The following is a 23,711-nucleotide window of genomic DNA, read 5'->3' as shown; positions in this document are numbered from 1 at the left end:
TTAGCATTCCCTTTTCTGTGTGTGGAAATAAAACAACTTATTCAATACCTACATCATGTTCAATACAATCTCTCACATCCTCCCACTCCCTCCCCAACTAAGGATGCCCTTTTAAGATGCCTAAAGAAAAACTGTTCCTGAGGAAAGGGTAGATTTGAAATATAAAGAGCCTAGCTCCTCTGTTGAAAGTGGCAAACCTCAAGCAATGAACCCAGAGCAAAACTCAAAAGCAGGTAAAGATAGGGCGTGGCCTCAATATAGTGGTACTTGGTTAGCTGTAGGACTAAGCTAGGATTAAAAAAACAGCAAAAAGATAAGTAAGTGATATCTAGGCTGTAAAGGGTGGTGATATACCACCCCAAAATGCAAGTGTTAGAACATACTTTCCCCCACGAAGGGAAGAGGGAAGTGAGAGCTATAGAACTGGTGATTACACACACACACACACACACACACACACACATATTGCAAAGTCCATCTATCCATCTTGATTCACAATTCTTTGCACCAAACAACTGCTCACTGTGGTTTGTTATACCAGGAACTGAGCCAGAATTATTGACACTGAAACCCACCCAAACTAAAAAAAAAATAGGTATGAGAAAATGACCAAGGACCTCAAACTAGCCTTGTAATTGGAGATTTATTAAACATAATCCTTTCTCAGCTATGCTCATATAGTTCGTGTTTCCATCAATGAAACCAAGTCTTGGCCTGGACTACTGAAAAATCATTCCTAATTTGCCCTGGGGCAAAAGTTTTTAAACTTTTTGTGTATCCTGGAGCTCACTGTCAAACCGGTGAAGCCCATTGATCCCTTGTCAGAATAATGTTTTTAAATACACAAAATAAAATACATAGGATTACAAAGGAAATCAATTCTATTGAAATACAGTTGTGTATATGTGTGTGTTTTAACAAACAATTTCAAGGGCCCAAGTTAAAAAAACATGCAATCTGAAATGAACTGTACATCCTCTTAAGATGCAGGTGGTCTAAGTGCTTTGAGAAGCCACAATAGTTTAAATAAAAGTATAAAGTCATTCTGAAGAGTTCTTAGTGCTTCCCTTACTCTTTTCGTCTCTGTTCACCTCCTTTGGTTTACAATCTTCCTGGGAATGGCTTGTCTCAACCTTTCAGTCTAAATCATAACTAGGGCTCTCACAACCAAATTTCTTTGGGATGGGAAGTCCTTATTCTGACCTACTTTCTGCTATATTACAATAAATGAAGATCTTATTTCTATCAATAAAGAATTTGTTAAGGGCAAGGTCAACTGGCAATGACAGTGGCAATGAGAATCTTATAGCAATACTGTCAAGTTTTCAATTCTGATGACATGCTCACAGCTAAGGGAAAGCAGGACTCAAAGCCAAGTATGCCACCTCTTGGAAATGGTCATAACTGCAAAGTACAGCGCGAAGCGTTCATCTGAAGAAACTAGAAAATGTAGCAGGTTAATTTGGTTTCTAGGTTGGCACAATTAGCAACATACTCATCTCTTAGGTACAAGGTGAGAAAAAAAGAGAAAGCTAACCCTGTTATGGTACTATGAAGAACCCATAAACAAGGCCAAACACTGTTCAGTCTAATATAAACGACAATACCAGTGGACACACACACACATACACACACACACACACACACACAAGTCATCAATTTCTAAAAGATACAACCCCCATCTCAAGGTCTGACTGATAAGCTGAACACCGGGAAGGTTATATAGCATAACGTGCAGATTTCAGTAACATTTAAAGGATCTTCTTGACATATGAGCCTACTATCTTTACAACATTTCTCATATACATCTCCTTTTCTCTTCTGACACAGCCATCATGAGCGGTCTTCGTCATCTCATACCTGGCCCACTGCCGAAGCCTTCTGGTTGGTTTCTCTTGACACAGGTTTCCCCTGATTCCAGTCTATGCTCCATTCAACTGCCAAAGTGATTTTCTAAAGAGCAGGCATAACCATGTCACTCCCCTACTCAATTAACTCCAAGGGCTCCCTATTACTTCCAGGATCAAATGTGAACTCCTCTGACTTTTTAAGTTTTCCACTGCCTGGCCTCCTTGTACCTTTTCAGTCTTCTCACAATTTATTCTCCTCAGTGTTCTCTATGATCTAGCAACATTGGTGTTCCTTGTACACAACCTATTTTTGAGCATTTCCACCAGTTATTTCCAGTGGCTAGAATTCCTACTTTCCTCAACTCTGTCTCATGGTTTCCCTGGCTTCTTTCAAGACACAGCTGAAATCCCACTCTCTGTAAGACCCTTTCCCAAGCTGCCACATATACCCCACCCCTAGTAACTGTTAGTGCCTTCTCCCTCAGATTATCTCTCATTTATATGGGAGCTATTTACATCTTGTTTCTCCCATTAGAATATTTTTTTTTGTGGGTAGGGACCATGTTTTTGTCTTTCTTGTTTTCCCCAAAGCTCTGCACAGTGCTTAGCACATAGTATATATTTAAAAGCCTATCATTGATTGGGGAGGGAAGGAGGAAGAAAGGGAGGGATGGAGGGAAAGAAGGAAGGAAGAAAAGTAGGTAGGTTCATATATGTTTAATCATGATGGGAGGTGAAATATCAAGAGCAGAATGAAACAGTGTTTCAGTCCATCTTCAGTGATAAGATGAGATCTGTCCCAAACGCCCACCTTGAAGCAGTCTCATCACTTAGATAATAAGAGGTCCCTATGGGACTTGCCCTTCACTGGTTGATGATAACAAAACCATGAGACCATCCCTCTGCATTTCTGAATTCTTTCATCAAAAACAACAATGAAAAAATAAAACTCATTTCAACTTACTCGGAAATAATCACTGCATGCTGCTAGGACAGCCTTGTGGGCATGGAATTTCTGCTCTTCAGCTATGAGGGTGACATCACAGAGAACACCATCACTTCTTTGCTGATTCAGTGCTGCCAGGACAGCATCATGGTGAGAATCGGACTGACAAAGCCTCCTGCCTGTCCGCATTTCTTGAATACTGCAAACAAGATAAAGGAAATCAATGGAGCAATGCTTAAATGGAAAGAACAGATCTGATTAAATCTTTCCTCGACTCCAACTCTGTTGGGGCAATTCAGGCGATATAAAGCGGAACCTAGCCTCTGCCCTCAAGGAAATTATAATTTACAGGTAGGAAAAAGACAAAAGCTTCAAAGGAAGGAGAAGAATACCTGGGATGGGGAGGATGGGGGGAGAGGAGGTAAAGAATATAAACTTGGCCTTGATAAATGGATCTATAGTGGCAACATGACCTGTAAAATGGAAATAAAATTACTAGCTCCACCCACATTATATTTTTGCTGGAAGATAAGTTCTTTGTGGGGCAGCTAGGTGGCGCAGAGGATAGAGCACCGGCCCTGAATTCAGGAGGACCTGAGTTCAAATCTGACCTCAGACACTTAAGACTTACTAGCTGTGTGACCCTGGGCAAGTCACTTAACCCCAATTGCCCCGCCAAAAAAAAGAAGAAGAAGAAGAAGAAAAGTTCTTTGTTAACCTTAAAGCTATGAATTTATATATACCAGGGTATCCCCAAAGTCTTAGTACAGTTTTAATTTATTTAAGCTTAATTTGTCTAATTTAATTTGTCCTATTATTTAATTAAAATTATACTAAGACTTTTGGGACACGTTGTATATACGTATATTTGTTCAATCAGTTTTCAGTTGTGTCCTATCCTTCAGGTCCCCATTTAGAGTTTTCTTGGCAAAGATACTGGAGTGGTTTGCAATTTTGTTCTCCAGCTCGTTTGATAGATGAGTAAGCTGAAGCACATAAGGTTAAGTGACTTGCCCAGGATCACATAGCTATTAAGTGTCTGAAGCCTAATTGGAACTAAGGAAGATGAGTATTCCCTGACTCTAGGCCTGGCACTCTATCTACTGTGCCACCTAGCTGTCCTTTTATATGTATATACATATGTGAATTGTTTTTCATAGGTACATACACACATATATGTTCTTGGTTGGGTAGAGGGAAGTAGGAGGGAAATATTCTTAGAAGAAAATAACAAGGTCGCTGAGAGCCTTGAATTAAAGACAACCAATAATCACTTGGACTAATTCATCCCAGTCTTTGTATCCCAGCCTCTGACCAGTGTACTACTGAATTTGTTCTGAGTTAAAGTAAGAGTGTTAAACTGAGATAAACCTCTGAGGCCACTTGACTTATCACTTCATTTTCCAGTCAATAGGGGTCCCAGGAAGTAATACAATCAGACCTATTGCTTTAGGAATCACATGCATCTATATTTATAAGGCTTTTCTTGCAGTAGTCCTGGCTATGATAACTCTCTCATTTCCATTCTCCCCATGTGTATCAATCAATCATGTTTATATTCCAACTCAAGGAATATGGTTTTAACCAAATTACTGACATAGTAGAAAAATACTCCATTTATATTCTCTCTCTCTCTCTCTCTCTCTCGCTCTCTCTCTCTCTCTCTCTCTCTCTCTCTCTCTCCTCCCCCCTCCCTCCCTCCCTCTCTTTCTTCTATTTTTCCCTCCCAACCGCAGGGTGACAAAGGAGAAAAGCCTGGATATAGAGATAGCACAGGCTTAGAACTTGGTATCTACCATCTTACTCTAGACAACTGAATCATTCTGCAAGATTTCTTCAAAACAACACTGCACCTAATGCCAATAATGAATTACAGAAAGCAAAACAAACGCTGGTTAGGGAAGAGTTTTCAAGCTGATTTATAAAAGCAAACTAGATCAAAGCATCTTAAAATGAGGTCTTTGAAATCCAAGCTGCCTAGGGAGAACAATGAATGAAACCCAGCATGCTTTAATGGAAATGTCTAAAGCTGAAATCAAATATGTTTAAACTTGGGTACCTAAATCTGCTCTTTATTGTAGATTTATGAATGAATTAAATGATTTTGCCTCTCTAAAATGGAAAAAAGGAGACATCCCTCAGCTTACTCTCCACACTCATTTTCAGAAATTTCCAAAGAACCTAGTCAACAACACTTTAGTAGGTGTCCATAATTCTTTATATAAATTATAATTTATGAAGTTTTATGCCTTAAATCTACATATGAGCTCTTTAAGGGCTGAGTGTGTCTCAAGACCTGTTCACTGAAATCACTGCATCCTGGGCCATCTTCAGTAGTCTTGACATTTGTGTTGCCACTGGACTTCAATGACTCTGGCAGAGAGGGTGAGGCTGAAGATTTTGTGCAACTCTACCTCACATAAATCCAATTCATTCGTGTCAAGATATCACCCCACAATTTTGTTTGTATTCTTCAAAAATGAAGAACAACAACAACAATTTAGAGCTAGAAGAGCCCTTTAATGATTACCAGTTTTTATAGATAACCAAACCCCAGAATGGGGAAGTGATCTGTCCAAGGTCATGGAACCAGCCATTTTGTTGGTTTTTTGGGTTTTTTTACATCATAAAAGTATTTTATTATTTTTCAGTTATATGTAAAGATACTTTTCAACATTAGTTTTCATAAGATTTTTAGTTCCAAATTTTTCTCCTTCCCTACCTTCCCTCCACCTTCCCCAAGACAGAAAGCAATCTGATATAGGTTACATACGTACAATCACATCAAACCTATTTCCGCCTTAGTTATGTTGTAAAAGAAGAATCAGAACAAAAGGGAAAAACCTCAAAAAACAAAACAAAAAAAAACAAAAGTAGAAACAGTATGGTTCAATCTGCATTCAGAATCCACAGTTCTTTTTTTCTTGATGTGGATAACATTTTTCATCATGAGTTCTTTGTCTTGGATCATTGTATTGCTAAGAAGAGCTAAGTCAGGGCAGCTAGGTGGCACAGTGGATAAAGCACTGGCCTTGGATTCAGGAGGACCTGAGTTCAAATCCAGCCTCAGACACTTGACACTTAACTAGCTGTGTGACCCTGGGCAAGTCACTTAACCCTCATTGCCCTGCCAAAAAAACAAAACCAAAAACAAAAACCAAGAATAGCTAAGTCCATAACAGCTGATCATCACACAATGTTGCCATTACTGTGTACAATGTTCTCCTGGTTCTGCTCACTTCACTCAGCATCAGTCCACTTAAGTTTTTCCAGGTTTTTCTGAAATCTTCATGCTCTTCACTTCTTACAGCACAATAATATTCCATTGTATTCATATACCACAACTTGTTCAGCCATTCCCCAATTGATGGGCATTCCGTCGATATCCAATTCTTTGCCACCACAAAGAGAGCTGCTATAAATATTTTTGTACATGTGGGTCCTTTTCCCGTTTTTATGATCTCTTTGGGATACAGACCTAGTAGTGGTATTACTGGTTCAAAGTGTATGCATAGCCCCATAGCCCTTTGGGCATAGTTCCAAATTGCTTTCCAGAATGGCTGGATCAGTTCACAACTCCACCAACAATGCATTAGGGTTCCCTTTTCTCCACAACTTCTCCAACATTTATTATTTTTCCTTTTTTGTCTTATGAGCCAATCTGGTAGGTATAAGGTGGTACCTCAGAGTTGTTTTAATTTGCATTTCTCTAATCAATAGTCATTTAGAGCATTTTTTCATATGGCAATAGATAGTTTTGATTTCTTCATCTGAAAACTGCCTGTTTGTATTGTTTGATCATTTCTTAGTTGGAGAATGACTTTCATTCTTATAAATTTGATTTAGTTCCCTATATATTTTAGAAATAAGGTCTTTATCAGAAACACTGGCTATAAAAATTGTTTCCTGGCTTTCTGCTTCCCTTCTAATTTTGGCTGCATTGCTTCTGTTTGTACAAAACCTTTTTAATTTAGCGTAATCAAAATCATCCATTTTGCATTTCATAATATTCTCTCTCTTATTTGGTCATAAATTGTTCTCCTCTCCATAGATCTGAGAGGTAAATTATTCCTTCCTCTCCTAATTTACCTATGGCATTGCCCTTAATGTATAAATCATGTATCCATTTTGACCTTATTTTAGTATACATTGTAAGACGTTGGTCTGTGCCTAATTTCTGCCATACTATCTCATGGAAGCAGCTATTAACAAAGTAGGGATTAGAACCTACAGCTTCTGACCTCCGGTTCTGTGTCCTTTCCACTATATCGGGGGACCTCCTTATTCTTTACCACCATCCTCAGCCTTAGAACACACACTTTGGTGCAAGTGATCAGATTAATGTAAGCTCTTTGTGGAGGTTCCAATGTGGCAAAGCAAAGGGTGCTTGGGGTAGAAACCAAACTAAACCCTGCTCCTGATCACCCACTTCTGCCATGGATGAGAGCATGGTATAGATGGATCAGAGACATTTCTCTATCTACAGTTAGTTCACACTCACAGGAATCAAATTTGCAACACTGATCTGATCAAACCAAGATAACAACAGGTTCTCATGAGGATTCCCATTGGTCAAGAATCAAACAGAGAACTGTTAAACACTATCACAGAAGGGCCAGCCCTATCTTTATACAACTGCCTTTGTAACGTGAAAAGTTTATGCAAAATCCCATCTACCAACCTACCTACTTTCTTCCATGGGGGATACACAGTTATAGAAATCCCCACCATTTTATGTCACTATCTAGTCAAGGTACTGGTTCTAGAAGACCCAATATAGAATACAAATGTCAGGCTTGTCCAAACAAACAAACATTAACCTATCAACATGAATTTAGCTTAGATTAGTAGTGCAAGCCCCAGAGAGGAAAGAATATCAAAGAAGAAAACAATAAGCGTTGGTGTTTTGGGTGATTTGGAGCAAAGCTGTCAAACAGTCTTCAACCCTCCAAAGTGCTGCCAAAACCAGATTAACAGTATAATTGGGAAATATTTAACAAAATAAATAAAATACAATAAAACAAAGATAATATTAATATGTGGTTTTTCAAGTTAATATGGACCCACACTAATACTTACACACAGTATAGTAACCCTTGTTCATAAATGAGTTTGACAACACTGATCTGGAGAACACATTGGTAAAGTAATGCGATGCTGCAAAGGGAAGGGCCATAGGAAGTGACTATGAGGTAGCTATGGTGGCCATCTTGTTGCTCCTCACAGCAGACACTCCATCTCCTCCAGACCTGAACTACATTCTGTCTTCACCTCTACCCCCCAGGATGTCTAATTTCCTTCAAAACTCATTTCAAGCATTAACTTCCACATGACGTTTTTCCTAATCCCCTACATGTTAGGGCCTTTCCTCCAAAAACACCTCATATTTAGGTGTATTTTGTAGATATTCCATAGTGTTTTAGAGAGAGGCAGTCTAATACAGTGGATAGAAAGTTGGCTATAGAACTAGGAAGACCTGTGGTCAAGCCCTGATTCTGATACACAACTAGCTCCGTGACCCTGGATAAGTAATTTAACTTCTCAGTGCCTTAAGTAATTATCTGAGGCTTTAAGTTACAGCGAAGTTACAGACTTGTTTTGGAAGAAGAAATTGACTCACCAAAAAGCAATAAAAGCACAAGTCCAGTACTTATCCCTATACTTTTATAAATATACCTATTATCTTCTCCAAATATAATGTAAGGTCTTTTATCTTTGTATCTCCAGAATTTAATTCAGTGTCTGGCATATAGAAACCACTTAATAAATGCCAGTTGATTGACTGACTGGAGCATTCTTTCATCACTCCCAAACAGGACAAAAATAGGCATAAGAGATGATTCTCTGAGGGAGAGAATGGTAAAGGATATTTTGGGAAATGAATGTAAAATATAAATAATTTTTAAAAAATGAAAATAGCTAAGCAGACATGCTCTGAAAGCAATTGTGTGTGTTTCATTGTTTCAAGTCATGTCCAACTCTTCATGACTCCATTTTGGGGTTTCCTTTGCAAAGATACTAGAGTGGTTTTGCCATTTCATTCTCCAGGTCATTTTACAGATGAGGAAACTGAGGCAAAAAGGGTTAAGCAATTTGCCCAGATTCACATAGCTATTAAGTGTCTGAGGCTCAATTTGAACTCTGGAAGATGCGCCTTCCTAATTCCAAGCCCACTCCTCTGTCCACTGTGACACCTAGCTGCTCTGGGAAGGTGATTAGCAATGACAAATCGAAGGAGAAGATAGATCATAACTGGGTTTTTAGCTGGGGAAGGAGGTTGGTCACTCCTCCCCATCTGCTCAATCCAGTACATTGTTGCTTTGTAGTGGGATAATGGGGACTTAGTAGAACTTTCTTCTACTCAGGCAACATTCCACCAATCCAAACTCCCTAAATGACTCAGAAATATTCCAGCAGCTCCATTTACAAGATTGGCTCAAGCCATGATATTTTACAAGGACTGTGTTGCTATTCATTTAATAAACTGAGGTAAATACCCAGGTGTATTCTTTATGTCACTGACACATTCAGAACAAATGGGCCAGAATTCATGTTAAATGCAAAATGGACAGTCAATTAAGCTTATTAGGTCCTCTTGACTCAGGAAGACTGGGAATGTCAGCACAGTGACAAGGGAAAAAAATGACAAGAGGAGAAGATCAAGGGAAGTGCTCGTGGGAAGGTGGGAGGATTATTTTCAATTGAAATGTGGCAGTTCATTTTGAAATGGTTACAATTGACTGAATATGCACCCAGAGCATTCAGTAGAAGGCATATTTTATTTAAAAAAGTGAAAACATGACTTGACTTAAAGTTTTAAGGGGCTTAGCAGGAAATCAAGAGGAGTATGGTAGCCACAAAAAGATTACAACAATTTTCCAGGGTCTTGTATTTTAAAAGTAGCATAAGGGACAATATTAAGGACATATATGATAGGAAAAGGCATTGAACTAATCACATAGCAGGAGGAAGGAATATTAATTGGATAGTCTGAATACTGGCTACCTTGGAACTGCAGAAAAGTAAAAAGAGTTACAGAAAGGGAGTCAGTAAACAAGCATTTATATTAAGTGTGTCCTACCTGCCTGGAACAAAGAAAGGCAAAAATAGCCCATTGGGTAACTCCCTTTAGAGGCTCTATGGGATATGGACAAGAATCCCATAGGAGGAAAAGGCATGGATAGGCTGCATTCCATACCAATGATGGGTACCATTCAGCACCTATATCAATGAAATCATGGATCTGTTGAAGTAGTAAAACAAGTTCCTAGAAGCTAAAATATGGCTTTTTTTGTTATTACCTGTATAATACCAGGCTCATTGCTTAATTTTTCTCTGTGCTCTCAATATAAAAAAAGTTTAAAAGAAAGTCACAGCAGAAAATTTGTCTTGGAGTCGGTCTATAAAGCTGGAAGAGAGCTTAGGGATCGTTTAGTGCTAACCACTCATTTTTCAGATGAGGAAATTGAAACCAAGAAAAGTAGTTTGCCCAAGGTCACAAAGGTAATCAGTAGCATTGTCAGGATTTGAACTCTGTTAACTCCAAATCCAAATCCAATGCTTTTTTATATTTGCTAATTAATTCTTCAGGTGAGCCCTTTAATATCCTCTCAAAAAGGATGGAGTAAATATTGAGCACATCAGCCATTTGCTATTCTCTCCTACAAAAATTTCCTGTCATCTAATATTGAACTTGGTTGATGTGTTGGTTCATTTTGCTGGACTGCATTTTTTTCCTGTTATTCTTTGTCATAAGTGGAGCGGCGGTGGGGGGCAGCTAGGTGGCCCAGTGGATAGAGCACTGGCCCTGGATTCAGGAGTACCTGGGTTGAAATCCGGCCTCAGACACTTGACACTTACTAGCTGTGTGACACTGGGCAAGTCACTAAACCCCAACTGCCTCATGAAAAAAAATAAAAATAAATAAAAATAAGTGGAACAGGGTGGGGGGCAGGAGGTTGGGAGACTTTCTGGAAGGAGGAAGGTAAGATTTAATGGTAAATGTAGGCAAAGTAAGAAGAAAATATGTTAATGACATATATTTAAAAAGATCTTAGGGGGGCGGCTAGGCGGCAGTGGATAAAGCACCGGCCCTGGATTCAGGAGTACCTGGGTTCAAATCCGGCCTCAGACACTTGACACTTACTAGCTGTGTGACACTGGGCAAGTCACTAAACCCCCATTGCCCCACAAAAAACCTCCCAAAAAAACAAAAAAAACAGATCTTAGGTAAAAATAGTTAGAAAGTTTTAGAAATATTGTGTCACAAAGAATATAACAGTGTCAATTCCCCTTCTCTGATAAAATATACGCACGCAGACACACACAATGAATGCACATAGAAACACAAAATAAATGTCTTGTTAAGATTTGGAACCTCCAAGCTTAGAAAAATAAAATCTTTATTGATCTTCATTTTCGTGGTAAATCTAATTTATAGTGACTACTTATGCACAATTATTTTCCTAATAGAGAAAAATATATTAATGAGACAATAAAAAATAAAATGTATGACACAAAATTATTTAGCTCCTTACTAAAGAATTTTGACAGAAAGGTGGTTTTCTTTTCACTGAATTTTTTTTAAAAATTAATTTGGAAATTCCAAAATTTCTTTTGTCTCCTTTTATGTCATCTTAAATGCTCATTTGATTCTGAAACTTGACCTGTAGCAGAGAGGATGAATGTACCACAATAATTACCTTCTAATGTTTCCTTTCTCATTTCCTTAATATAGCAGCACAATTTATGTCCTTATTATTAAGGCTGAATCAGTATTTGCATTACAGACTTCTATTGACAGGGTTTAAATCTTGCCAAGAAAAAGCAGCTGTAAGTGGAAATTTGGCAAAGAATAAAGGGCTTAGGGCTGCAATAAATTTATTGTTACAAAATTTAACATGACCAGTTCAGCTCAATTTTTAAATATACACATTTTTTGAAATTACAACACTGTTACTATTTAAGACATTTGGTATAAGATCACAAATATTTTGGAAGCAATATGCTGCAATCTATTAAAAATAGAGACAAATCTTCTGACACTTGGCAAGAAATAAAGGCCTAAAAATTATTATTATTGTGCTCTGAGTGCGTTTTTTCTACCATAACATCCAGATTAAAATTTTCAAGAGAATTTCACTAGGATAGTCCACATTTATACATGGCCACTTAACAAAGATATGAAGTTCCATTCGATGTAAACAGTCATTAATAATAAACTGAGCAATATGTAAATAGAAACTACAAGTAAGACCATTTCTAAATTAGGAGAGGTAGCCCAACTCCTGCTGGCTGCCAAGAGATCCCTTAGAATCACAACTTGTCCCTGATGCTTTCTTTCATGGATCATGATCTCATTGATATGGCCTCTTTTAACAATGGAGATCACAAATGTTTAAAAACATTTCCTAAAACTTACTCTTTCAGCATTCTTTCTTTCAAATACTTGAGGGTGAAGAAAGGGAAGTAAGAAGAAGAAAAAACAAAAACCCAGAGGCTGTGCTGAAGTAGAGTTTGGGCAGAGCTATAACTAGGAGTTTTGGCAGTTGGAGCAAGAAAATCACAGCTGAGGCAAAGCAGAGTTTAAGGATTCAAATCAACTTTGGGATTCTTATTTGAACATAATATAAGAAGTAATTAAGGGGGCAGCTAGATGGCGCAGTGGATAAAGCACCAGCCCTGGATTCAGGAGTACCTGAGTTCAAATCCGGCCTCGGACACTTGACATTTGCTAGCTGTGTGACCGTGGGCAAGTCACTTAACCCCCATTGCCCCGCCAAAAAAAAAAAAAAGAAATAATTAAAACAAATTTTTGGCAGCTGGAAGAATTGTTTACTGCTTTACCTGCTGGAGTCCATGTGTTAACAATTTATGCTTTCTTAGTTTTGGTTTTTTTGGGGGAATCCTGATTACTTCATCCTAGTTATGGCACTATAAGAAGAGAAAGGGTATTGATTTTCTGAGTAAAACTCAAAGACCTACCTCTTCCTTCCTCCAAACAGGTGATCCACTACTGAAAAAAGGTAGCCCTATTAAAATAGATGTGCAGATCCAGTCCAGAAAGTCACCTTCCGTTGGTTAGGGGTGAGCCTTTCCAAATCATCTTATTTTAGGGGATCTTCAGGAGATTCATGAGAATAGAAGCTGCCTTTCTCTTTTTCCCATCACTGCAATTTTAAAAGTCCCTACCCAGAAGATTCGGAACCATCAATTTGTCCAACAATACCACAATGATCTACCCTGACTTCCCTAAGATTGGTGGTACACTGAAAGATCCCAAACTCCCGTGCAAGCAAGATACTTCTCAGCAACATCTGATAATCCCAGAGTTAAATAACCTTAATCACTGGAAAATACATGGGTCACAGAAGGGTATAGATAAATAATGGCTGGAGGAGTTTTTATCACTGCAACCTCTGCCAGTTTGATTTTAATCAATGTAACAATTTTCATAAAGACTTTTCCCTATGAGTTTTCTATAGCACCCAAAGACTCATTTCCACAGAATAAATTTGGTGCACGCTCAGCTACTTTTTAAAGATGTAAATTTCTTAAACAGCTGCACATTTTCAAATATCTGCATACTCAACAGCATTTTATTTTAAAATTCATGTCAACTTCTATACCCACACTTACTTAGTATTTAAATATACAAAAACATACATGCAAAAATAGTCATTTTGTGCAACTAGTTTTCAAATAAGAGGATCAATAGCTGGATGAGATATTTGCATATCAAAAAGACCAAGTACCATTAAAAATCCATACTTTTCTGAAACACTATGGTCTACATTTAAAAAAAGGAAAAATGGGTAATGTCAATACAGATTTCTTCAAATAGTTTCATCCATCTTTTCAAGAATTTAATAGTAATAAGATTATTCATGATTATCTCAATTCTGCCTTCTGGTATGATAAACCCTGAGGGCCCTTCTTCTTCCTCTACTTTTCTCAAGAGGTTTTCATACAAATGAAATGCATGAATGTTAAAAGAAATTTATTCATCTTAGTTGGCAGGTTGTTAAAAGGCTCTTATAATAGAACCCAACTTTATTTTCTGAGTGAATATTTCTCACAAACTACATCCCAAAATACCCTACAAAGTTAAATGCTACCTGGCAACAAAGAACAAAATATAGGATAATGCAAATAGGAAGAATATACAACATATGTTTAGTGTATAACTAAGAAAGGACAGAGTCAAGTCTGAAGGCAGATAAAAAATAAGAAACATAAGGTGTGAGCCTAAAGAGGACTGATTTTTTTAAAGAAACCATATCATGTCATACACCCAAATAGGTGTTGTCCTTCAGAGACAGGCTATATACACATTCTGATGCTTCCATTCATTGGCCAAAACATTTTAGGAATCACATTCCAAACTAATTGATGAAATGCAAAAGAAATCCATCTCCTTATCACATAGTCACAACTCATTTTTGACCCACTAAAGTATAATCTTTTGTTATTTCCCTAATTTCCAGTCTTGATTGGTCATTCTCAGTTTATTCTACCCCTTAACTATCCATATACACCAAACTTCTAATTAGGCCCTCTTCTCTGCTCTTTGTACATTGCTCTCTCACTTAATGACCTCATAAGTTTGTAGGTTCAATTATCTGTATTCAGAAGACGCTCAAGGATCTACCCTTCTACTCTTATTTCCCATTCACATAGACTACTGTCTTGACAAAGTGGCCTTCTTTCTCTTCTGAGTGCACAACACCCTATCTCTCATCTTATGCTTCCATATTGGCTATTCCCCCCAGACCCTGCCTGGAAGAAAGTCCCTTCTAAAATCTCTGCCTCTCAGAAATCTTGAATTCCTTTACTATTCAGTTCAAGCACTGGCTTCTGAATAAATTCCTTTTTTTGGTCCCTCTCCAACTGCTAGTGCCTCCTTCCCAAAATTGCCTGTATCTATTTTTTAAATTTGTGTATATATATATATATATATACATATATGTGTATATATATATATACACACACAAATATATGTGTATATATAATGTATATATCTATGTGTGTATATGTACATATATACACACATAGATATTATGCAGAGATATATACACACATCTCTTCCATTGTTAGTGCCTTCCCTTTGATATTAATTTCTATTTACTGTCTCTACCTTATAAGTAGCTAAATATTTACATGTTATCTCCTCCATTAGAATGTAAGATCATTTGAGACCAAGAACAGTGCTTTTCCTTTTCCTTGTTTTCTCAGCACTTAAATGCTTGGTGATTGGTCAATTTAATGATCTATGAATCCAGTCCTAATTTCTCTCTTGAAATCCTGCATCACTAACTGGCTACTGGACATTGGTAAATGAATGTCTCACAGGCCTCTCAAAGTCAACACAAAAGAATTCATTATCTTTCTCCACAAACACATTTCTCTTTATTTATGTTCAAATGCCCCGTCACCCTTCTAGTCATCCAGGCTTGCAACTGCATTATCCTCAACTTCCCACTTTCCCTCACTTGACATTTATAAATCATGTGCAAAATCCTGTTGATTCTTCCTGAACAACATCTCTCACATCCGTCCTCTTCTCTCAATTTACCCTACTACCTCATCATTAAGTACAGGCACTCATTATCTCTTGCTTATATTATTACAACAGCCTCCTAACTGATGTCCCAGCCTCTAGTCCTTCCTCTCCCCAGGCCATCCTCCAGACAGCTGCTAATATGGTATTCCTAAATTACAAGTCTGACTAAATTATCCACCTGCTCAATAAACTCTAGTGATTTCCTATTAGCTTAAGTAACAAATACAAACTCTTCTGCATAACATTTCAAACCCTTCACAGCCTGACTTAAACCTACTTTTCCAGCTACAGTCTCCTTCATACTCTCTTCAATCTAGCCAAACTAACCTTCTCCCCACACATGGCAACCCATAGTCCATCTCTGCCTTTAAACAGCCTGTCCACCATCATTTCCTCTTTACTCACATATCTTAGAATGCTTAGTTTTCTTCAAAGTTTAACCCAAATATTACCTACTATGTGAGACCATTTCTGATGACTAGTTCCTCCCCACAACAACAAAAAAGTTACCTCACATTTACTTTGTGTGTGTATCTATATATACACACATATACATATACATATATGAACAAATATATGTGGATATAGATGATTAGAAACACAGATATGAGGATAATAATAGTACCTACCTCCCAGGCTTATTGTGAGAATATAAGATATTATTTGCAAAGCTTTGCAAACCTTGAAATGCTATTTTTATTGTATATATTATAGAAACATATACATGTATTGTTTTGCCCTGATAGAAAAATGATAATATAATAGGTTTGAAAAATACTTTACATATCTTATCTCATTTGAACATAAGTTCATTGAAGGGAAGTATTTTCACTTTTACTTTTGTCTTTTTCTTTGTTTTTCGTTTTTGGTGGGTTTTTTTGGTTTTGGGGTTTTTTTGGGTGGGGGGCAATGAGGGTTACATAACTTGCCCAGGGTCACACAGCTAGTAAGTGTCAAGTGACTGAGTCCAGATTTGAACTCAGGTCCTCCTGAATCCAGGGCCTACCACCTAGCTGCTCCTCACTTTTACTTCTGTATCCCCAGCACATAACACATGGTCTGGTTCACAGTAAGCAATTAAAAAACTGCTTCTTGACTGACCAAGTCACCAGACTTGGTGCTGAATGATGTTTGCTTGTCTCCCAAAATAAAATTCCTAAAGAACAAAGGCTTTTCATTATTGAGGAAAATTAAAAATTCAAATTTAAAAATGTTTTGTGCAACAACAGCATTTTAAGAACAACCATGGAGCCTCCTGAGGGAGCTTCAGAGAAATATATAAACACCCACTTGACTCTATAACCTCCACCATATGGTAAAATCATCCGCTAAAGTTCTCCAGTGCCTCCTCCTGGTATTCAGTTGACCATGGGTTATTAAAAGCTTTTGTCAATAAAGTTCAAGCTCTAATAGGCCCTAGCCTAAGTTGGAAAGGCTTTTGGCATGGGCCTAGTAGCTAACTGTCATCCAAGGGTTGGCTTAGTTAAGGCTAGAGAAGCTGTCCAACAAGTGACAAAGCCAAGAGAATATACATTTCTTTTCGTGTGTGTGTGTGCGCGCGCGCGCGAGAGAGAGAGAGAGAGAGAGAGAGAGAGAGAGAGGCAGGCAATTGGGGTTAAGTGACTTGCCCAACGTCACACAGCTAATGTCAAGTGTCTGAGGCTGGATTTCAACTCAGGTCCTCCTGAATCCAGGGCCAGTGCTTTATCCACTGCACCACCTAGCTGCCCAGAGAATATACACTTCTTGAGGGAAGAGACTGTTCTGTTTTTGCTTTTGTATGCCTAGCCCCCAACACCACACCAGACATGACAACTCATGAAGACAAGCTAATGAGGTGAGGAAAGCTAGCTACAGTCTGAGTGTGTTAAGGGATTATCCATATCAATAAATTACAGATAACTTGAAGTCCTGAAGCATATGGGGTTTTTTTGCTGGTTTTGGTTTTGGTTTTGGTTTTGGTTTTGGTGAGGCAATTGGGGGTTAAGTGACTTGCCCAGGGTCACACAGCTAGTAATTATTAAGTGTCTGAGGTCCTCCTGACTCCAGGGCCAGTGCTCTATCCACTGCTCCACCTAGCTGCCCCCATGGTAGCATATGTTAAAACATTAGCCACATTATTTTCAAGTCACACCTAATGTTGGCAGTTAAACTCTCAGAAAAAAAGGAAATGAAGGAAGAAAAGTGTGAAATATTTTTTTTAAAAGAAGGCATGACTACAAGCAATACAGAAAAGGCCAAAGCATTCAGTCTTTGTGCTACGTTGGATTAACAAAAGATCTAACTAGTGAAGCTAGTTTATGTTTCAGTAAAGCTTCACACTAAGTGGGCATGACATCCTCAAAGAAAATTCAGCACTATACCTGAGGCACCTCTCAGATGGCATTCTGAAATTTTCTGCTCCTGTGTCTCTGCTTTAAAACCTTTTGGAGGAATAAGCAAGCATTCCAGCTGAACAAGAAAGGAGAAGGAAAAACATATCAATCTAAAAACACAACTGCATCCTGAATCTTCATGAGTAATGGTATTCTTAAGAATCTCAAAGGGGCTCACCGAGTACATTATACATCTGGTAAGGCAAATGTTCCAACTATTAGGCTATTTTAATAAGCTAGATACGATTACAAGTGTTAAGGATCTATAATTTTGCATATTCTTGTAACTTCTGAGAAATTTCCTCCTCTGCACTATGAAGAGTATTGGACTGTATGACCCCCCCCCCCCAAGCTCGAATTCTAACAACCTATGAATGTATATAAACATCTTGAACTGGAGAATCACACTAAGCTAAGAAGAGAAGGCTAGGGGACCAACAAGGCAAAGGCAAAAAATACCTTTAGAATTCCCCAAACATAAGGCTATAGAAACTGATGATCAGTCTCTTATTTCCAATAGCCTATTGAACGTCTCCACCTACATTCCTCCTTCCACCAGAATTGTGACTCCCACCCTTGGGACCCAGGCTTTTATTGAACCTCCACCTTATCTTACCCTGTCCCAGGCCAATGCCACCACTCCCCAGTCATCTCCAAGCCACATGATCTTCCACATACTCTTTATAGCTCTCCCCTCCTCTCAGTTTTCCGAGGTTGTTCACCTCTTTGTGCTGTCTTTCCTATCAGGACATAACACCCTTGAGGACAAGCATGATCTTGCTTACCTATATTCGTATCCCCAGTGATCAGCACAGTATTATGTGGCATATAATAACTGCTTAACATATGCTTTTTTTACTAATTCATCAAAACCTCTAGTAACATATCTACAAATAAGTTCATCTTCCCACAAAATAATTGACCCACCTCCATCTCTATCTACATTTCCCCTGATAATAAATACCTCCATAGATTCATAGAGTCATCTTTGACTCTTTCCTCTCCTTCACCATATAGAAAATCATCTCCAATTCATTTGTGTCTAGCTGTGCGACCCTAAACAAGTCAACTGAGTGCTCTGGCTTTCTCATTTTCCTTCACTCATCTATATAATAAAGAAGTTGGACTAAATTATCTCTCAGCTCTTTCAGCTCTGACATTCCATGATTCCAAGTTGCCAAGTCCTATTAGTTTTACCACTTCACAATCTCTTTTATATTCTTGCCCTCCTTTTCACTCTTAACCAGAACCACCATAGCTCAGGTCCTTATTATCTTGTCATCTAGACTAAGGTAAAAGACTCCTAATTAGTTTACACATTTCTAGTCTTTTCCCTTTCTTCTTGACTCTTCTTTCCTTCTTGACTCTACTATCCAAGTAATCTTAACACAGTGTTCTGATCCCATGAATGTTCTACTCAATAAGGAAGAATAAATTAATCTTGGCACTTAAAATCCTCAACAATTTGACTTCAACTTATATTTCCAGCCTAATAAGGTACTCTATGTATGCCAATTATATCAAGGTATTCTTCATTCACTTTCTCATCTGCTTTAACCTGATTCCCCCCTTTGACAATGTCATCCTCCATCCCTGAAAAGTAAATCATCTGTTCTCCCATTTCCACTTAGTAAAATCCTTCTCTTCCTTCAAAACCAGGTTTACATTTCACTTCCTCCATCAGGTCTCCTTGTTACCAAGAATGTCTCCTCAAGTTTTTCATACCACTTTACTCAAATCTTTCAATTCAATTCCATAAAAAATGTTAAGTAACTACCATGTGTTTCATGCTAAATATTGGAGATACAAAAGCAAACAGAAAACAGTCCTTGCTCTCAAGGAATTTAGTGTCTACATACCCTTTTTTGCACTTAATATAATTTTGCCTTGCATTACCCTTATTTGGGTACATTTTCCTACCCCTGTCCCCATTAGACTGTGGGCTGTTTAAGAGCAGGTCTATATTTTACCTTTCTTTGTATTCCCTAAATCTAGTATAGTACCTTACACAAAACACACACCCAATAAATGTTATTTTCAAAAAATAAAATAGAAACAAATACTAGGATCTTAGCAACATATAATCCAAAAGACAGAAGTGGCATAAGACTCACTAAACCCAAACCTCTCATTTTACAGGCAAAGGTTAGCTCATTTTCCTTTTATCATCTTATTACTTTCTTTTAAAATGTGGAAATGACTGAGGTGAATTTTAAAATTATCCTTCATTTTAGCTGATTTATTTCCACAGAAAAAAATGAAGTTATATACAGAAATATAATATCAGAAATGGGATAGCAAGTATAGATTCGGTCAACTATTGAAAAATTAAAATAGAAAATATCATAGAACATACAAAAGACACAAAAGAGAAATGCATAATCATAAGCAGATTTTACAAAATTGTCAGATATCAAATAACTGTGTCCACATGATCTCACATAAGTGAGTCTTTTTATTCCCCCACCATTCGCTGTTTAATTCTAAAAGAAATAGGCAGAAGTTATTCAAATCATCGGGGCCTGGTCCAGCCACTATCCTTGGAAACTTGTCTTCATCTGTGAGATGTTCACCTTGATTTCCTAATGAACAGTGACACACGAAGTGACATGAATAATCAGTGACAAAATTAATTACATTCTAGATCTTCTAATCCTTCTACTTTACTTTGTCCCAGACAGGTTATGAAAAATATTACTTAGTGAGTACAAAAGCTGTATGCAAAGAATTACAATAGAAACTCTGTGTGTGGAAATGTCAATCTGTGTAAATCTGCTTCAGGAAGTCAGGAACATGTTACAGCCTGCTAAGACCCACCACGTCTTCTTCCATTGCCCACTGACTTATTAGAAATTTTAATTCTTCTGTCATTATTGAGTTCCATGATTCACAGTCATAATAGTATCACTGAGAGAAAACTGATGTTTAAGATGGGCTTTGGTAATGACATTTAGATTGGGATCACTAAAGGTTCTGTGTAATTTCCTATCCCAATAATCTCCTACTGCTCAATTCTGGGCCTGACTCAATTTATCCACCTACAGAACTTGTCCACAATACAAAATCAGCAAGGATTACAAATCTCCTCCTTTATAACAGTCTATTCCCCAAAGGCCCCACCTCTCCCTTCTATAGATTATTCAGGAAGAAGCCCCAGAGAAATAATCTGTGAATAATCTGACCCAGCTAACAAGGAAAAGGTTGAGGAAGGAGCAAAAGCCAAGGTGAGAGAGAGAAGGACCCCAAACTGAGACCTAGCACCGAATGCTTATGTGAACAGGGCAAGCCCCACTGGTACAAATGGTTCTGGTAAGCACCATAACTTTCTAAGCAGCTGAAGCTAATTTAAGACACCAAATGAAAACAGCAAGAAAGAAATGTTTCAATAACATCTCAAAAACCTAGATGTGAATGCAGGGGCTGTACAAAAGATGATGTGCAAAAACAAAAATTTTTTTAAACGAAAACACTGACATTGAAAGTGGTTCTGAGATATGATTTTTAAGCTGTAAAATCAAGTAAGAAAACAGGGAGAGTGGTCACTGCATAACAGACATAACAGACATAACTGCATAACAGCTCAAGGGGAAGGGGTCTTCTAGTGAAGGCTACAAATAACATCTGCTGGAATTTCAGAACTGTGGCCATCAACAAGACCTTCACTACAGGGGGGAGAATTACAGAGGACAGCTGTGCTGGAGGCTGAACCACAGGGAGTAGAACTGTAGCTGGCAAGGTCTGCTATAACTGACAATCACCCTCTAGCAGGAGCTGAATAGATTTATAGGAGGTGGAGAATGGAAAGCAATGGGAAACAGCAATGTCCCCACCCCATCTCTGACCCTTTGTGAAAGCATCATCCAGGACAAGACTAAGTCAGAGAGTTTGTGTAGATTAGTGGCATGATTTCCCAGTGGGACAGAGGTGTTTCTTCCATAGCCACATATTTGTAAATGAAATTATTTTTTATGCTTTCAGACTTACAAGCCTGAGTGAAAAGTAAGGAAGGTAAGTCCCAAAGAAAGAAAAGTAAGTGCAGTAGGGGAATCAGTACATATTACATTTGTCTATAGGATGAGCTTTTCAACCCTATTTACTAATATAAATTTGTGTAATCTGATAAAGGGATAAATATTTCTGAAGTACTCTTCATAAAAATGCATTTTCCTAAAGACTTTATTAAAATATTTTGTCAATTATGTAGCTATGGTTCTTTAAAATTTATAAACTACATTTACTTCAAGGGGAGCTGGTGGCAACCCTTGCAAGAGTGCCAAATAATAATATAACAAATAAACCAGAAGTGTAAATGGTCCCAAAATGTACCTGGACCCTTTGTTCCAAAAAGCCTACGACATGAGCATTACATACACTGCACTAAGAACTGATGCAACTAGCTACCTTTTAAAAATTACATGTCATAATTTATGTAACGATTTTGTTTTCCATTCACTTTATTTTTCCATTATGGATAAAGCAATCTTTTTCACTTAAGAGACTGTATAGTGCTCTGGGGCAAAATGCAATTACAGCAATGACATCTGCAATGAGGAAAATTTGGAGAACCTCACCATCCAAAGGAATTCCTTTTGTTTGGACCATTTTTTATTTTGGCAGAAAATTATGTAAGGAAAATAATTCTTCTTGGCTTCTCTCCAAAAATAAAGGATGGAAGGAAACCTATAAGCAATAAATCATGACAGAATCTTAATGGTTTTATTGACAAACACAGAATTACCATTCTTTACATAATGCCTTATTTTTTTTAAATGAGTAAGAGACCATAAGACCATATGGAGTTATGTAGCAATCATTGGAATCACAGAATTCTAGAGCTGAAGAATCTTGAACATTACATGGTTCAACTCCCATATTCTATAGAGCAAGCAAAGGGGCATAGGTAGTAACTGTTGTTGTTTCAGTCATTGTTAGTGATACCCAACTCTTCACGACCCCATTTGGAGTTTTATTAGCAAAGATACTGGAGTGGTTTGCCATTTTCTTCTCCAGCTCATTTGACAGAAGAGGAAACTGAGGCAAACAGGGTTAAGTGACTTGACCAGAGTCATACAGCTAGTAAGTATCTGAGGCCAACTTTGAAATCAGGTCTTCCTGACTCCAGGCCCAGTGCTCACTTCACTGTGCCACCTTACTTGGTATAGTAATATTGCAACCTATGTTCTAAAGAGAAAAATTCACAAATTTATTTCTAAGCAGATAAAGTTACTTAGCATCTCTAGGACTTCATTTCCTCATTTGCAAAAAGTAAAGGGGCTAGACTAGATGATAGTTCCAGTCCTAAAATTCTAGGATTTTACCACAATCATAAACATAAAAATCTTTATAGCATGATATTGTCTTATTTTATTTAAACAAAGCATCATGGAAAGAAAGAAAACTAATGTAAGTCCAATAGAGGAACCAGTACATGTTATATCTGCCTTTATATTAAACTCAACTTTTTAACACCATTTACTGATATAAATTAGTGTAACCTGCCAAGGGGATAAATAATTTTGAAGTTCTTTACATCAAAAAACACATTTTTCTAAAAACTTCATTAAAATTCTTTGTCAACTGTGTGACTACGGGCCTTTAAAATTTACAAACTTCACTGCATTTTTTGGGGGGGGGCAATGAGGGTTAAGTGACTTGCCCAGGGTCACACAGCTAGTAAGTGTCAAGTGTCTGAGGCCAGATTTGAACTCAGGTCCTCCTGAATCCAAGGCTGGTGTTTATCCACTGCACCATCTAGCTGCCCCCCCCAAACTTCATTGTAAAGACCAAAGTTACACCTTCTTTTTAAAAATATAGATTTTAACTGATCTTTTGGTTTTATATTGAGAATTTCTTTTCTATCCCTCCAAGAGATTCATGACTTATAACAAATATTTTTAAAGTAAAAAGAAAAGGAGGAAGAGAAAAATTCAGTAAAATTGATCAATTAATTTTTTTAAAAATCCTGATAAAAGATCCTT

At 37.6% G+C, this 23,711-nt stretch overlaps 1 protein-coding gene across 2 annotated transcripts in view; it reads right to left on the bottom strand.

Moving 5' to 3' along the window:
- Positions 1–17,805, bottom strand: part of KLHL32 (kelch like family member 32) — a 219,111-nt gene extending 201,306 nt beyond the window's left edge. For both annotated transcript variants that reach the window (XM_043964176.1, XM_043964178.1), the window contains exons 1-2: positions 17,722–17,805; positions 2,815–2,995 (exon numbers count right to left, since the gene is read on the bottom strand). In XM_043964176.1, coding sequence (XP_043820111.1) covers positions 2,815–2,995; positions 17,722–17,744 — 204 coding nt within the window. In that variant the 5' untranslated portion in view covers positions 17,745–17,805. The remainder of the gene's footprint in view (positions 1–2,814; positions 2,996–17,721) is intronic.
- Between the last annotated feature and the right edge of the window lie 5,906 nt (positions 17,806–23,711).

Source organism: Dromiciops gliroides, chromosome 4 (genome assembly GCF_019393635.1).
Source record: "Dromiciops gliroides isolate mDroGli1 chromosome 4, mDroGli1.pri, whole genome shotgun sequence".
In the NCBI taxonomy this organism is placed as follows: Eukaryota; Metazoa; Chordata; class Mammalia; order Microbiotheria; family Microbiotheriidae; genus Dromiciops; species Dromiciops gliroides.
The sequence above is the reverse complement of the archived record's forward strand: the minus strand, read 5'-3'. Positions and strand labels throughout refer to the sequence as shown.